The sequence below is a fragment of the Eschrichtius robustus genome, chromosome 8, assembly GCF_028021215.1.
Source record: "Eschrichtius robustus isolate mEscRob2 chromosome 8, mEscRob2.pri, whole genome shotgun sequence".
Taxonomy (NCBI): Eukaryota; Metazoa; Chordata; class Mammalia; order Artiodactyla; family Eschrichtiidae; genus Eschrichtius; species Eschrichtius robustus.
The window spans coordinates 64,932,843-64,948,508 of NC_090831.1; the positions used below are offsets into that span (position 1 = coordinate 64,932,843).

The 15,666-nt window shown below is 36.1% G+C and overlaps 1 protein-coding gene across 1 annotated transcript in view; it reads left to right on the forward strand.

Annotated features, from left to right (window-relative positions):
- THSD7A (thrombospondin type 1 domain containing 7A) overlaps nt 1-15,666 on the forward strand; it is a 268,023-nt gene that overhangs the window by 159,760 nt on the left and 92,597 nt on the right. The window contains exon 7 of the mRNA XM_068549806.1: nt 7,494-7,688. Coding sequence (XP_068405907.1) covers nt 7,494-7,688 — 195 coding nt within the window. The remainder of the gene's footprint in view (nt 1-7,493; nt 7,689-15,666) is intronic.

Sequence of the window (15,666 nt, forward strand, 5' to 3'; positions counted from 1 at the left end):
GGCCATCTTGGTCAGGTTCTAGTAAACCATCAATTGGAAATATATTGGGCTGGCCAAAAAGTTCCTTTGGGTTTCCATAACATTGTACAGAAAACCCGAATGAACTTTTTGGCCAACCCAACCCAATATAAACACCAGTGGCTTTTTCAGGAAAGCAACTTATGTTCTGGGATTTCCAATTCATTTTTTTCCCTCCTCCAACAAATATATTCTGCAAAACTCTTAAGTTTTGACAATAACTGAACCAAGGACTCCAGATATAAAGATGTTGAATAAGACAATATCTCTGGTCAGAAGGTTCTCATAGGCTAATGGAGGTAAAGGTGAGTAAACAGACAAGTATAAAAAGTCTTAAAGAGTGTTATGTCTACAACACTGTGGGAACAGAGAGGATAGAGCACAGCCCCATCTGGGCGGTTTGAGAAAGAGAAGGTTCACAGAGGAAGGAAATCCAGTCCTAAAGGATGACTTAGCAAGATGATGGGGCAATAAGGCATGGAGAACAGTGTACAGGAAATGACAGAGGAGTGAGAAAGCAGCATGTCAGTTCATGGAAAAGCAAATAGCTTTCAGTGGATAGAATTTAGGGAAAACATGAGGCAATGGTGGAAGATGAGAATGTCCTCTGCTCTAGTAAGAATTTGGCCTTCAGCTGATAGGTATCGGGGAGACTGTGATGCTCATATCTGCATTTTAAAAATACACCCTTGTGTTCAGGATGGGTGATTGGCTGCAGGGGAAATGGGGCACAGCAGAAGGCCAGAGGAAAGTGTGAAATGGTGTGCAAGAGAACATGGGGTGAGGCAATACTTAGTATGTTGAATAAATCAGACTCACTACCTGGATGTGATTGCAGAGGGAGTGCAGGGATTAAAAATGATTTGGAAACTTCCCATTTAAGTTGAAGAGATGTGTAGCTTCTCTTCAAGACGGGGAATGAAGAAAGAGTTATAAGATTCAATTCATGAGTCTTTTACTTCAGTAAGCTGAGAGTGATTCTGGACTTACATGTCTTACAGTTGTTTTAAAGCTCAGATAAGGTGGTTATATGAAAATGTTTTCTAGGAGATCTAGGTAAATATGAGCCTCCATTCTTTTCCCATCTCAATTGTTTATTGAATTTATATTGGTTATCAATATATAAGTAAGTATATGAATAATGACTTTCACTATCAAAAGTCAGTATGAATTTTTAAGACAATTTCTGAAGAATACAAAAGACACTGTCAACTTAATAATAATTCTTAGGGTTACTATAGAGTTTGTACAGGTCCGGCAAGAGGAATCTGATCCCAAGGTTACAATACTAGAGACCTTCTAAATAGTATGCTTTTAAAAAAAAAATCTTGACTCTGTATCTGGTTTCTCTCTACTTTGATTTCTCCTTTCTGCTTACCCTCCTCTCAATTTCATTACACTGATGAGTTTTGATTTTGCAATGGCTTCTGGAGGTGCACTGCACATAGTGCTACTGAGACTGTTAAAAATTAACCATAGTATAACTGAATCACCTTGCTGTATACCTGAAACTAACACAACACTGTTAATCAACTATACTCCAATATAAAATAAAGTTTTTTTTAAAAGTCAACCATAGCAATCTCCACATTTCTATGATTTAAAAAAAATCAGGATGATGCCAGGGGCATTTATGGAATAGGACTAAACATACATACACCTTACATTAAAATACAGTTCATTATATTTTTAATGTATCAGTGTTCTTAACTCAACTCCTAAACTATAAAAACCTTCATAAACCAAGGTTTATCTTTTATATTACATTTAAGCTTCACCACAATGAATGCAATAAACTTTCAGTATATACTTTTACCAAGAAAAGAAAATGTCTATCCTCTGACCCCAATTCTCATTTTGTTTTACTTCTCTGGAAATCTTCACGAATTTTTAGTGTAATTACTTCAAGCTAATGTTTAATTCTCTTATCCTATAGTAGGAAACGCAATAGAATGAGAGGAGATATTTTAGAAGAGTTCATGAGAGTTTGGTGGTATCCATGAAAATAGATTAAAAAAGGGGAAATTTGGGAGTTACTTGAAAGTGCCAAAATACATGTTTAAGTTGATTAAAATGATAAATTATTAAAAAATTCTTAAGATTATATTTATGGAGAAAAATGTTAAATGAGTGTCACCAACTTAAATATTTAAATACGTTTTTGAGTTCATAAAAATAAATAAACCCAAGCATTTTCATTTTATTTCTCAACCTCTTGCTAAAGTGTTTCACCACCAAGTTTGAATAAGATAGGCTTCAGTTAAGGCTTCAAAGTAAGATGTAAATTGTAATATGTGGACAATGATTCATTCATTTACTTCTGTGTTATATATTTCATGTAAAATATGCATTTTTTAAAGATTTGGTTAAAATGCCTAGAGCTTAAAAAAAAAAAAAAAAGCCTAGAGCTTGATGTGGGGTGAGGAGTGAGTATGTTACATAAAGGCAAAGCAGTCCTTCGAAACTTTTCATGTCGGAAATGCATGCCAAAAAATACAGTATATTTAATACACAAAGTCAAGCATGAGAAGGATTCTAAGTGTTGGCATCACATTCAGAATAGCAAGAAATTAACCTCAGAAAGATTAAAGGAAAAAAAAAAACAGGTTGCACTGGTCCGTGCCTTCATGAGTTGTAGAACTACATCATTCACCATCATGATAATCGGATGTGTCTGCCCAGACTTACGGTGATGCACATTCAGATAATCAGAGTCTCATATGGTTCTATAATGGAAGCCTATGGTGGTTGAAAATGTCCTAATAATAGGGTGGCTGATATGGAAAAATGGAAATTTCCAAAGTGCTAAGCAGCAAAATTTCCATTTCTTTCTATGGAAAGATTATAAATTAACCTGATATTTGGATATGTTTATTTTTGATTTACTGCTATATGTTCTGATACAGTGTCACGCAAAACAGTTCTTATCTACTTAATGTTTATCAACCAAAAACCTTTTAGTGTGAGGAAGAGGGATGAAATTATTTTCTGCAGCTCTTACAAGTAAGGAGCTTATTTCCAGGGTCACTTTTTATATAAAAAAATAAGATAGAAGTAACAGCGTCAGAAAGGGACTGGAGATGACAAGTTATGGAGTTACCTGTGCTAGCTGTAGACCCAACATTATTTTTTCCCTAATGTTTCCCAGATGACTTATGCCAGGAATGCTGGAGATTTAGCTTAAAAAGAGCAAGGCTTCTAAGGGTTCCATTTAATGGTCAATTAGCTGAGTTTATTAACGTGTCCATTGAATGATCCCATGTTCTCACAGATCCATTGCTGTTTGTTCAATAGTCACAAGCCAAAATATGTAACCCTGGACGTATCAACAATGCACACTCTTTATATCTGAGGCTGTATGTTGCTGCCACCACACATCTCTGTGCCTTGAGAAACAATTTAAAGTGCTGGTTCCTTGACTTCTTTGCAGACAAAGGCTTATCCATTCTTATCTCCTTTGGCATCTCAAGTTCTCCCTACCACCATAACAGTTAAAAAGGTAGACTGGGAAGTTGGTTAGAACTCAGTTCAAATCTCTGCTTCTTTAGTCAAACTTCTGCTAATTTGAGACAGTAAAATGTAACTTATTGAGCTTGAATTTCCTTTAAAGTGAAAAATACATATTAATATCCATGTCAGAAATATGCTGTGAAAGATACAAACTTTCAGTTATAAAATAAATAAGTCATGGAGATGTAATGCATAGCATGCTGACTATAGTTAATAATACTATATTGCATATTTAAAAGTTGATAAGAGAATACATCTTAAAAATCTTCATCACAAGGAAAAAATGGTAACTATGTACAGGGACAAATGTTAATTAGACTTATTGTGGTGATCATATACAAATATTGAATCATTATGTTGTACACCTAAAACTAATGTTATATGTCAATTACACCTCAAAAAAAAAGAAGTCTGTTGTCACAATTAGCTGAGATGATGTATATAATATTCATAGCATGGTGCCTGACCAAAGATGGGCAATCAGTAACTCTTCATTGAATGAATGTTTTCACCCAGGTATAAAGAGACGTATAAAGGGAAGTCCCACAGAGAAGTGAATGATGTTAGGTAGGAAATCCAGATGAATTCGTTTTATATAGCTGCCCTTTCAAGAGGCAATTCAGTTCTAATCAAACCACAAGAGAATAAAGGCAAAAACATCTTAGAGGGGCTTCCCTGGTGGCGCAGTGGTTGAGAATCTGCCTGCCAATGCAGGGGACACGGGTTCGAGCCCTGGTCTGGGAAGATCCCACATGCCGCGGAGCAACTGGGCCCGTGAGCCACAATTGCTGAGCCTGCGCGTCTGGAGCCTGTGCTCCGCAACAAGAGAGGCCGCGATAGTGAGAGGCCCGCACACTGCGATGAAGAGTGGCCCCTGCTTGCCGCAATTGGAGAAAGCCCTCGCACAGTAAACGAAGACCCAACACAGCCATAAATAAATACATAAATACATAAAAATTAAAAAAAAAAACAAACATCTTAGAGCAATGCTTTTCAAATTTTACCTGTATACAAATCACCCAGGGATCTTTTTATAATGCAAGTTATGATTTATGGGTGGGATCTGAGAGGCTGCATTTCTAGCAAACTCCAGATGAGGCATATGCTGCCTGTCCACTGAACACACTTTAGCGAAGTCCCAGACCACTTGAATGCATGGTATTTTAAGAAATACTGTACTTAAATCCATATTTGTCTAGTCCAACATTCGGTTTCCTAGAACAACAGCTTAAAGTTAATTCATTTATTCACATAGTAGATTATCTAGTGTCTTACTAGGCGCCAGGCACTGTTTTAGGTTCTAAGTATAAAATAATGAACAAGGCAGATAAGAATCATGCCCTTATTGAGCTTGTACTCTAGTAGTAGGATCAGATAATAAACATATAAACAGTTAATTAAAATAGTTTCTAGTGGTGATAAAACTATCATGAAAATAAACTGAAGTTACTGTGAGATTGTGTATGGTCAGTGAAGGCTCCCCTAGCAAGGAGACAATTGAACTGAAACCTGAATGTTGAGAAGCAGTCTGCTGTGTGAAGATGTGAAAGTTTCATGAAAAGGGAAGAGAGAATGCAAAGGCAACAGTGAGATTGGTCTGTAGGAGGAAAGGAAAAAAAGTCACTGTGGCTAGGGCGTAATGCCATTATTTGGATGCAAGACCGTGATGGGCAATCAGGAGCGATTAGAGGGGCAAACAGGGGCAAGGTCACACCTGACAAAGTTGTGGGGCTGTGGCGGGGGGGAATGTGTGTAGAGGGGGGACTGCCAGGGAGGAAAGTGAAGTAAATGCTGAAATCTTGGAGGCTGGATCCAAAGTGGGTCTTAACAGCTCCACGGAGGGTTAAGTTGGACTCTAGAAGGAATTGGCTTACAGGAAAATACACCTGACTAAGCAGAAAAAGGTGAGTGAAAAAGATCTAACATAAGGTGTGGGACACAGGTTGGGGGGAAAAAAAAAAGACTAACTCAAAAAGCAAGAAAGGTTAAAATTGTACATCCCTTAGGTTTACACTACAAGAAACAGAAATGTATTATTTATGTCATGCAAATTAATGTAATAGCACACAGGTAGCACACTCTCCTCTAATGTTGCAGGATGAATTAAATTTTTCTGAATAGAAATGATTAAGTATTATAGAAAACACGAAACTATAATTCCTGGTTGACTATAAGCTGTAGCCCCAAACTTGCCTTACTTTTCACAGAATATTGGAAATGAAAGTGAATGAGAGTAGATAGAACAATAAAAGATAACAACAAAGGAAATAAGACATATGCAGGCCCCTCTTTGCACTAAGAAAAAAGTCTAGTACACTCAAGAGTCATTATGTAAATTGTAGAATATTATATGTTTTGGATTATAATGATTTTTGTACTGTATCTACCATACAATCTATCACATCATTTATTGGGATATAAGCCAAACTCTAAAGCCAATAAAAGCAGAATGAAAGGAGATCTTCTCACAGATCAGAGTAACTAAAGAAGAATGAATAATATAATGATGACCCAACAGTCATTTTAGTGAGTCTTACTTACTAGTGAGCAAGCCTAACAATTTAAAGCCTTGCAGACTAGTGGCTATTAACACGTAAGTGCATTCCAATTGACTTCTGATTTTGCCTAATGATTTAAGGCCCTACAAACTAGTAGCTATTAATGTTAGAGCATTTCCAATTGACTTCTGATTTTCTGTCTTTGTTTTTCAAATACATGAATAAAGGACTGTCCCTTCAAATGATGCTCCTAACCCTCCATCGGTGACCAACAGCTTTGAGTTGTTGGCTTATAGCAACGAGGAAGGGCATGATTAGTCACCCTTTCTCATCTGAATGCCTAATGCCGCAAGGCACACGTTTCTGATACACCCATCCAGAATTTTATGGATATATTCTGTGGCAAAACAGCAGATTAATTTTGCCTGTTTGTATATTGTTTTACTCCGTTCCACTGACCTCATTAGCACCTACACTTACCAGCTAAGCCACAGAGTTCAGACGTTTTCATACTGTATTTTGGTCATTTATTTGTAATTCTTCTAGTTTTCTTTGGCATTTATTAACAGCAACAATATTTTCTTCCTCACTGACCTTTTGTATATATCCTTTCATTTACTCAAACGCTAGATGAGTGCCGGTCTCTAGAGCTTTGTGAGTAACAGAAAGAGTGGAGTGAGATGAAGCTAGAAAAGAAAACAAGAGCCACATCATTTGAGGTCTCATAAACTTTTGAGAAATCTGGCCTTCATCTTAAGAGCAGTAGAAAACTACTGAAGAGTTTTAAGCACTGGAATGACACAGTCTTACTTCTGCCATTAGCTTACCTTGTTGTTTTTTCCCCCTTTCCCAGTGGGATCACTGTAGCCAGTGGTTTTATACTACTATCCTATTATTTATGTTTCCTGGCTATTTCCAACTAACAGACTAATTTTTTAGTGAAAGAAAAAGGTTGCCAATTGTACAAAAATAAATTCTCTGGGAGACACGAGAGTTTGCAAACAGAGAATATGAGTTGGTTCAGGAAAACAAATGGTACATGCTATGGATAGATTCATGATTTGTGAATGATGGCTTATCTCCAATAATGAAATAAAGGGGCGTAGACATATTTCATTGATGCTCTTTATTGCAAAGATTAATAATATAAGTATAAAAATCACTTCCTGGGCAGGTATCACAGCATAAAATACTTGTAGCAATGTGCTTACTGATCTACACACCCAAACACTGATAATAAAGAAGCCTCATTTAGGGATCGATCGAGCGATCTATCTATCTTATCTATGTATCTATTCCTTCCTGCTGTTCTTTTAGCATCTGGCTATAGTATGCAGTGACTCTCTTGGTTTTGCTTTTAACTAAGAACAAGAGGGAAGTAACCTAGTTTATCTTGGTGCCTGGTTTCAGTTGCTCATTTTACATTATTTTAAAATGATAGACTGTTGGTGATGATGTCTTTCCCAGGAGAAGAAGTTGACAGACAGCTGTGCAGAGACGCCATCTTCCCCATCCCTGTTGCCTGCGATGCCCCGTGCCCCAAGGACTGTGTGCTCAGCATGTGGTCTGCGTGGTCTTCCTGCTCCCACACCTGCTCAGGGAAAACCACAGAAGGGAAACAGATACGAGCGCGGTCCATCCTGGCCTATGCAGGAGAGGAAGGTAAGGTCAGCTTACCTTACCAGCTTCAGAAGGGACTTAGGTTTCTTCCAGAAGTTGGGGTGCATTTTCTTTGTGTAGCCTGGATACGATGATGTTTTACAAAAATCAACTTCCAGAAATCCAGCAATCCAAGAAGATTTAATATCTCTTGACATATTGGGCAGCTTTCTCCTGTTCCCCAGAATTAACCTTGAAGATAGATCTTTAATCAAAAAGACTTTGAAAAGTGAACTCACTTTGCCTTTTCTCCCTCCTAATAATTCAAGTTCTTTCTACTTCCAAGTGTTAAACCTGTGAAAAAATTTGAAAATGACTCTCCACATTACAAATGTCAGGTTTCATTGTTTTTTCTCTGTTTCAGTAGTCAATTTTCCCCATGAAATCATATTCTACCTTCTCATAAATAGTAAGCTTTATTTTAAATAATCACCAGCATGACTGTTGCTTGACTAAAAATTACATGGATTTTCTAGCATTCAGGTTCCTGAGCATAGGCTCTGAGATCCAGAATGTAGATTGTGTTCATTTTTAAAATACATGGCTCCTAAATCACTTCACCCTATTGGGTGAATAAAGCACAGGTTTTTCATATATTTATAGCTCAGTTGTTCAAGCTTTATTGTCGAGAAATACAAGGCTCTTGGTAATTGTCTCTCAAGCTTGTATCCAGATGCTAATTTGGCCTCTGTGTGACTGGGTGATATAATGTCATATTTAATCTTGTCATTCTGGAAAATAACACAGGAGTAAGGGAAACGTAGAAATAAGTCAAGTTCTGTCACATTAAGGCATGTTCTGTCTCAAGAATATAGGCGTATGTTATTTAAATGTTATCAGGCTGAATGACACTTCTCCATTCACATTTAACACTAGTAAGTAATGATTTCTATTTGTAGTAAGCACATGTTTCTTTATGTAAACCTCCAAGTAATCAATTTTGGAGGAGTTTTCATATTGCCTATTTCATTTTTCTGTTTATGAAGCATTTTAGTGATAGAAATCTGCTAGTATTCTTACTTAATCAAACTTGCTATCTGTGTATGTGATTCTATGCAAAAATATAACTACCTTGGACTTAAGACATAGGAGAAAATTTAACATATTTGAAATAGTCAACCTATGAGAAAATTTAGAATTTTCTTTAAAGCGTCCAAAAACCTTTTTCTTGTCACCTCAATATAATTTTTATTATTTGCTACCAAAAGAAAAATGTATCTATGGAACCTAATAGAAAAATAGAACCTTTTAGAGACAAAATTATATTCCTTATGTTGTCAAACAATAACTCTAACCTTGTATAGATTATATTCAGACTTCACACTCTATCAGCTCAGATTATGTCTTGGGCTTCATTAAAATTAGATCTGTGGTCACCCTGCTTCCTATAAATCCATTATGCTCTGCAGACACTTGCTGTGTGACTAGTAATAAGTGACTTTTCGCCCTATGAGTCACATGGCTGAGATTTTGCCATGCTTGCAGAACTCACCAGATCATTATTTCTATAGACATGATGCTTCACACTGAAAGGTCATGGAATGCTTTAAAGGCAAAAATTTATGATTGTTGTTTGGTGTGTATCATCCACTTAGTTTGAAAGTGTGGGACTTCGATGATTTTTAATGAAGGCTAATAGCTGCATCATAAGCAACCCATGCTGGAAAATTACAGATGTGTATATAGTTAATCATAAAGGCATGAATTCAAAACATAATTTTAAATGGAAACTGTAGAGGAAACTCTGGCAATGAGGAATCTGCTGCTATTTGTCTCTGTTAATAACAGCTACAAAAACTGGTATAGTTATGTGAAATATTTAGTGAAGAATTTATCTTTCAAAAACAATATAATACCTATTATTTGCTGGATACTGAAACACATTTTCTTTTCTTCAAAATAAGCCTTTTCTAATTCTGAGCTATTTTTTAAATGATTTAGGAACTGCATTTGCAGGAAGTTTTAAAACATGTTTCCCTGCCAATTAGCTAACCCTTTATAATTCTATACAAAAGCAGGTATTTCTGTTATTCCCCAAGAATTAGTATTTTGTATGTGTCATAAATGTTCTTAATTATCTGTGGATCAGAAAATTACTGTGATAACCTTAAGGGAAAAGATCACATTAATAAACTTATATATTGAGTAAACATAAGACATGAAATTATACAACTTTCTGGTGAAATAACTTACAGGACAAATGTATTTATCTGCATTTACAAAATAAATGCTGCAACCTATACATTTGTACTTTTGTTTATCTCAGTAGTATAACCTCTTTGTATTAATAAGGAAACATTAAGTTGTACTGCAGTAACAGCCCATAAGTTCAGTAACTTAAAAAAACAATTATTTTTCCCTCTTGGGAATTTTGCTGCAGTGACTCTCCAAGGCAGTCTGTCCTACATGAAATGTCTCAGCATTGCACCTGCATATGAAGGCCTACCTCACAATCCTCATGCCGGAGGAAGAAGATAGCTGGGGAATCTATCTGCTGATTTAAAAGCATCAGCAATTAAATTCTTTCATCCAGAAGTGATTTGTGTCATTTCCACTGACATTTCATTATCAAAGCAAATCATATAATCATGACTGGAAGTTGAACCTAATTTTAAGCGGGGCAGAAGAAATATAGTCCTACTGTGTGCTAGAAAGAGAGGAGTGCTGGCTACTGGTCTTACCCCTGGCTTACCGGTCTTTTTTTTATATGTCTGTATGCATGTGTGTGTCTACCTCTATGTCTATATGTATCTCTATTTCCATATGTGTGTGTGTGTGTGTGTGAGATAGAGGATTATTCCATATGGCCCCAGTGCAGTAGATAAGCTCTCCATTGTTAAAATGTTATGACTTATTATTTCTTTGTTCCTATTAAAAGAATGATAGAATAATAGAATAGCACTTCCTTTTCCTCATGTTATACTTTCTTTTTGCTTTCCTTCCCTTCCTTTCTAGGCTCTGTATCTCTCTTCCTGAACAATTTTATCTGCAAAATCATTAAGTGGAACCAAGCAGTTGAGCATCTGTGCCAGCGGTGGTGGGGGGGGGGGGTCTGCAGTGGTCCAGAGTGGGTTGTCAGAGCCCAGGCTGAGTGAGATGAGCATCCCCAGTAGGAAAAGGATGGCCTGGCATGAAGTGTCAGAGACACTGAGAAGTCTAAAGGGGTCGGGAGGTGGGGGGGGGGGCATGGATTATATAAGAGGGTAAAAGCAGCAACCCAACACAGGATACCAGGGCACGAGCAGGGTGAAGAGAGAATCCCAGCATTGAAGCAGCCAGCCCAGTGTGGGGTGTTGGAGCCAAGCAGGGATGAAGAGGGTTTCAGTAATGTGGGGTGGCCGAACGCAGGGTGTCAGAGTATGGGCAGAGTGATGAAGATATCCTATGGGTACAGCAATGAAGATGGAAGTGAGAGATTGGAATAATCTGGGGTGGGGGAGTGACCAAATAGGTACATGTATTAAACACAATAGGAGTTGGGTTTCTTATTGCTAGAGAAGGAAGTTATAAGTATGTTAAGAAAGAAAACTAGAATAAACCCTATTGTATTATATTGGAACTTGAAGTTATCAGTGTGAATTCATGGTGTCCAATGTATAAATCTAGACATAGAAATAAAATACAAACATAAGTATGATATATATTCCTATTATGGATGTATACATATATTAGCTCTGTCCACTGAAATGACATGAGAGCAGCAGGACCATAATAGCAATAAGTGCATTTGGCACTCAGATCTTGGTGTCTAATGCCATTCTCCAATGAAAGGAACCAGGGCTTTTTGGAGAAATAGCTGATTCTAAGGCTGAGATAGGAAAAGTACAAGATGTGCCTGGAGAATCTTGTGCCAGAAAGGAAGGAAGAGGAGAATATGTCAAAAGGTCACAGAAGCTAGCTTGAAGGGTCTCCCACTGGCCACATACAGGAATAATGTGAATGCCAAAATAACGATAACAGCTGGTTATAACTCTTTAAATAAGAGAGGAAACCATGGATCCATACTTGATATAAATAAATGTATTAATTGAAAGTCTGATGAAGAGCATTATATTTACAATCTTAAGTATCCTCCTAATGAAGAAGTTTGACAGACACCACCTTAATCTAGTGATCAAAGCTTACATCATCAGTAATGGGGCACATGCAAAGCGTGTGTTCCTGGTGTGGTGCAATGAGAACATGGCATCACATCTGTAACATCCCTGTCACAGATACATATTGTAGAATCTAATCATGAGGAAAGATCTGGCAAACCCTAGCTGAAAGACATTGTACAAAATAACTGGCCCTTAAACTTCAGAAGTGTCTAAATTATGAAAATTAAGGAAAGACAAGGAAGATTGAAGGAGACTAACAAGTCATAATATCTAAATGCAACCTTGATTCTGAACTAGGCCCTTTTGCTATAAAGAATATTTTGGGACAGTTGGCAAACCTGAATGGGTCTGAGGATTAGATGGAAACAATGTATCAGTGTTAATTTCCTGATCTTAAATATTGAATGTGCTTATGTGTAGGAAAATGCCCTTGACTGCAGGAAATACACATTGAAGTTTTTAGGGTAATAGGGTATCATTTCAATAACTTCTTCCAAGTGATCCAAGGGAAGAAACTATTGATAATACTTTTTATTTTCCTATAATTATTGAGGTTGGTTCAAAGTTAAACAAAAAATAATAGAATGAAAACAATTTGAATAAAATTGCTTTTCATAGCATCTTGAGTAACATTATGTGACCTATTATTTTGTGTATCGGCAGTACACAAAAATGTCATAAAATGCCTCTTATTGAAATATTGTCATTTGGAAACCAAATCACAAATGATAGCAACTGGAGATAGATAATATACTGGAGAAAGTAAAAATATTTCTTTTCAACTTAAAAAATAAAATTGTGTGTGTGTGTGTTTGTATCTTACTTCCAAAGCCTTGACTTTTAGTTAAATAAGATTAGTAATTTGCTTTTTGATTTGTTTGATGCTTTGAGGTAAAAATCTTCCTCGTATTTTGTAAAACTACAGGATGGATTCCAAGAGCTACTTCAGAATTATTTCAGGAGTTCTAAAAGGTTGCCGTCTTTTAACATTTAAGTCTGGCATATTTTTAATATAAATAGTAGTAAGTTGAATTTTAATGAAAAATTTAAAACTGATGTTAGGTTTATGGCCTCCTCCATTTTTTTAACCTGTGTTACAGATTCTTAACAAACTTGGCTTAAAAAGGAAAAATGATTTTCAAAATGTTTTCCACTGAATATAGCAGTAACTTCTGTTAGTTCTCATTATAGATTCAATTATCCTTACAAAGCAAGAAATGAGAGAATATTTATTTTTGTAAAGTTCAGAATGACCTGATATTATAACTTCAGCAAAATGCTAGTGTGTCTTTACACCTGCTTTACACATGCAGAGAATGGAGACAATTGAATAAAATTAGGCCAAATTTTTTCTCAAATAATTAGTATCTTCAAAAATTATATTTTGCAGTATAAAACATTGGGGAGAGGAATATTTCTATTTTAGCTTGCTTAGTTTTTATAGTTAAATGATTTTAATTCTAAGAATCAGGGAGTATTTATATTTCCTAGAGGAATTTGAAGAACCCAGGATCTATTTTATGTGTATATACACACATAACTGTGACTTCTAAGCAAATACTGCCACTTCCTCATCTTCCTACTACTGACTTTGAAAAAGGAGTTCTGCTTCAGTCTGTTCCTACAGGACCACCAGACAGGATTTATGCAGACTCTACACTGGGACGTCTTCTACCTTTTACTACAAGGGGAAAAAAGTAGAAGGGGTAGCAGCTGCAGCAGAGTCTCTTGAGGTTCTCTATGGCTAACGCACTTCCAATTAAATTCCCTGAAATCATGCCATTGCCAATGTTCTTTTCATCCACAGTGGTCTGCTATCAAAGTGATTAGGGCTGCAGTAGCAGGCAAAGTTACAAGTATCTTAAAACTGTAATTCATAGTACACTGTAACTGCTTCTTCTTAGCCTGAGCCCAGTCTACTTCCTTATTGCCAATAACTTCCCTGTGTGGACTCTGTACTCCAATTGACTGCATCAATGTTACTAATTCCCAGGGTCATGCCTGCCTGAGTACCTTTGCTTTTATTTATTTTTTCTTCTGCTTAAATAAAATCCTCCCTTCCTTCTCTCCCTTCCCAGAACTCTGCTTATTAAACTACTACTCCTTCAAAACTCATACCAATGCCTTATCTCAATAACCTGAGTCATTTTTAGTACCCCCCAAACTAACGTAATCTTACACTTTTGAATCCCAATTATACTAAATACCTCTTTTAACATAATTATTATATTCTACCTAGAATTATACTCATTTTTTTGCTCAACTTATCCCCCTATTACTTTTCTCCATTGCATTATAAGATCCTTGAGCGTAGCAAGAATTATTTCTAACCCCTCTAGATATCCCTTGAAGCACAGGTAACCATTGCATATTGCAGTCAGTACATAGGTTTCTAATTAATGTTTTGAAAAGGTTCTTTTTTTTTCAATTGGCCATCTAAATTGTAAGGACTTCAATGCCAGACCCAGTAACACCATAGTTCTGTTAAATGTTTCCTAATCAAGCTTCTTATGGGCTTGATGTGGGGAGGAAAAGTCACTTTTTCATTCCTAAGAGAGAAGTTTCACATAATAGTTGGTATTTTCATATGAACATGAAAGTTTATTTATATAGCAGGATTTCATCAAAGTATGATAAAGTCTTTCCTTTTGGTGGAATGATAGAAAATCTAAATAGTCACATTAGTATGAAGCACACGTTTTTATGTATAAGAGGATTTTTTTAAAAATACGCTTATCACTAATTTTGTCACAGATGACATTTTATAATCTCCCCAGTACTACAGAAAAGGGAATATTCCCAGATGTCTGGAATTAGATCTTCCGATAAATAATAAGTAAATTCAGTATTATATCTATCAATTTTTCAACCATAAAATTATTCCCCAAACAACATGACCATGCTGCAGTGACTGATTACTCCAAGCGATGCTTTCCAAATTGCCACATTGTTATTATAATTAAGACCACATTGGGGCTTATCTGTGCAAGTATCTTGACATCAGCCCAAAACTGCTGATGTGGCTTTTAATGTGGATTGGGGCAAGAAAATAAATAGTCTTTATGTCTGTAAACTTAACAGTTATCTTGTAGCTCCTGGACACGTTATGCTGATGTTGTAGAAGTTCTTATTTTTTTCAAAGCCAAGCAGTGAATTCCAATGTCAAAAGCAATTCAGAGTTTTAAAATCACAATTTAAATAGCATACGTATACTCAAAGTGAAAATGGGGTAAGTAAAGACACACATTATTTTGTTGAAGAAGGATAATTTCACCATTAATATGAAGGTATGGTTAAAATGGTTATGTAAAATGTCTACAATTAGCATGTGTTTTCCTGAGAAATAAGGCTGGACAAATCTAGAGCCTCAGGGAAATGGGTAATAGAGTGTTCATTTATTTCTCCCCAATCCAATTAGCAGGTTTAGGAGTCGTTCCTATTCAAATCCTAAACTTATTGCTTCCAGTGATGGAAGATAGGATATGAACTGTGACAGATGTTTTCACCTTCATGAAGCAGGGGACAGCAATGAAATGCTGTTTAATGCAGGTTATTCGGATGTTGATCCCATGTTCAACACTGCATAAGTGATTATAAATCGCAGTTAAATTCTCACGTAAACTGCCTACTGATTTATATGCTGAATAGCGGATGTCCTTATTCACAAATGAAATGATACCTAAAGATCAGCTCAGGGTGTGGATTTGTTTATGACTTTTACCCAAATCTCAAGCTTTAGAGGCCATCTTCCATATTAGGGTCACTAGCTATTGAATCACTTTTTCTTGTCTTTTTTTTTTTTAACTTTTTTAGACTTGCTTTCCTAATATCTAAAACCCACCTCTTATTATGTTCAATATTTCCTCCATTTACTATTACAA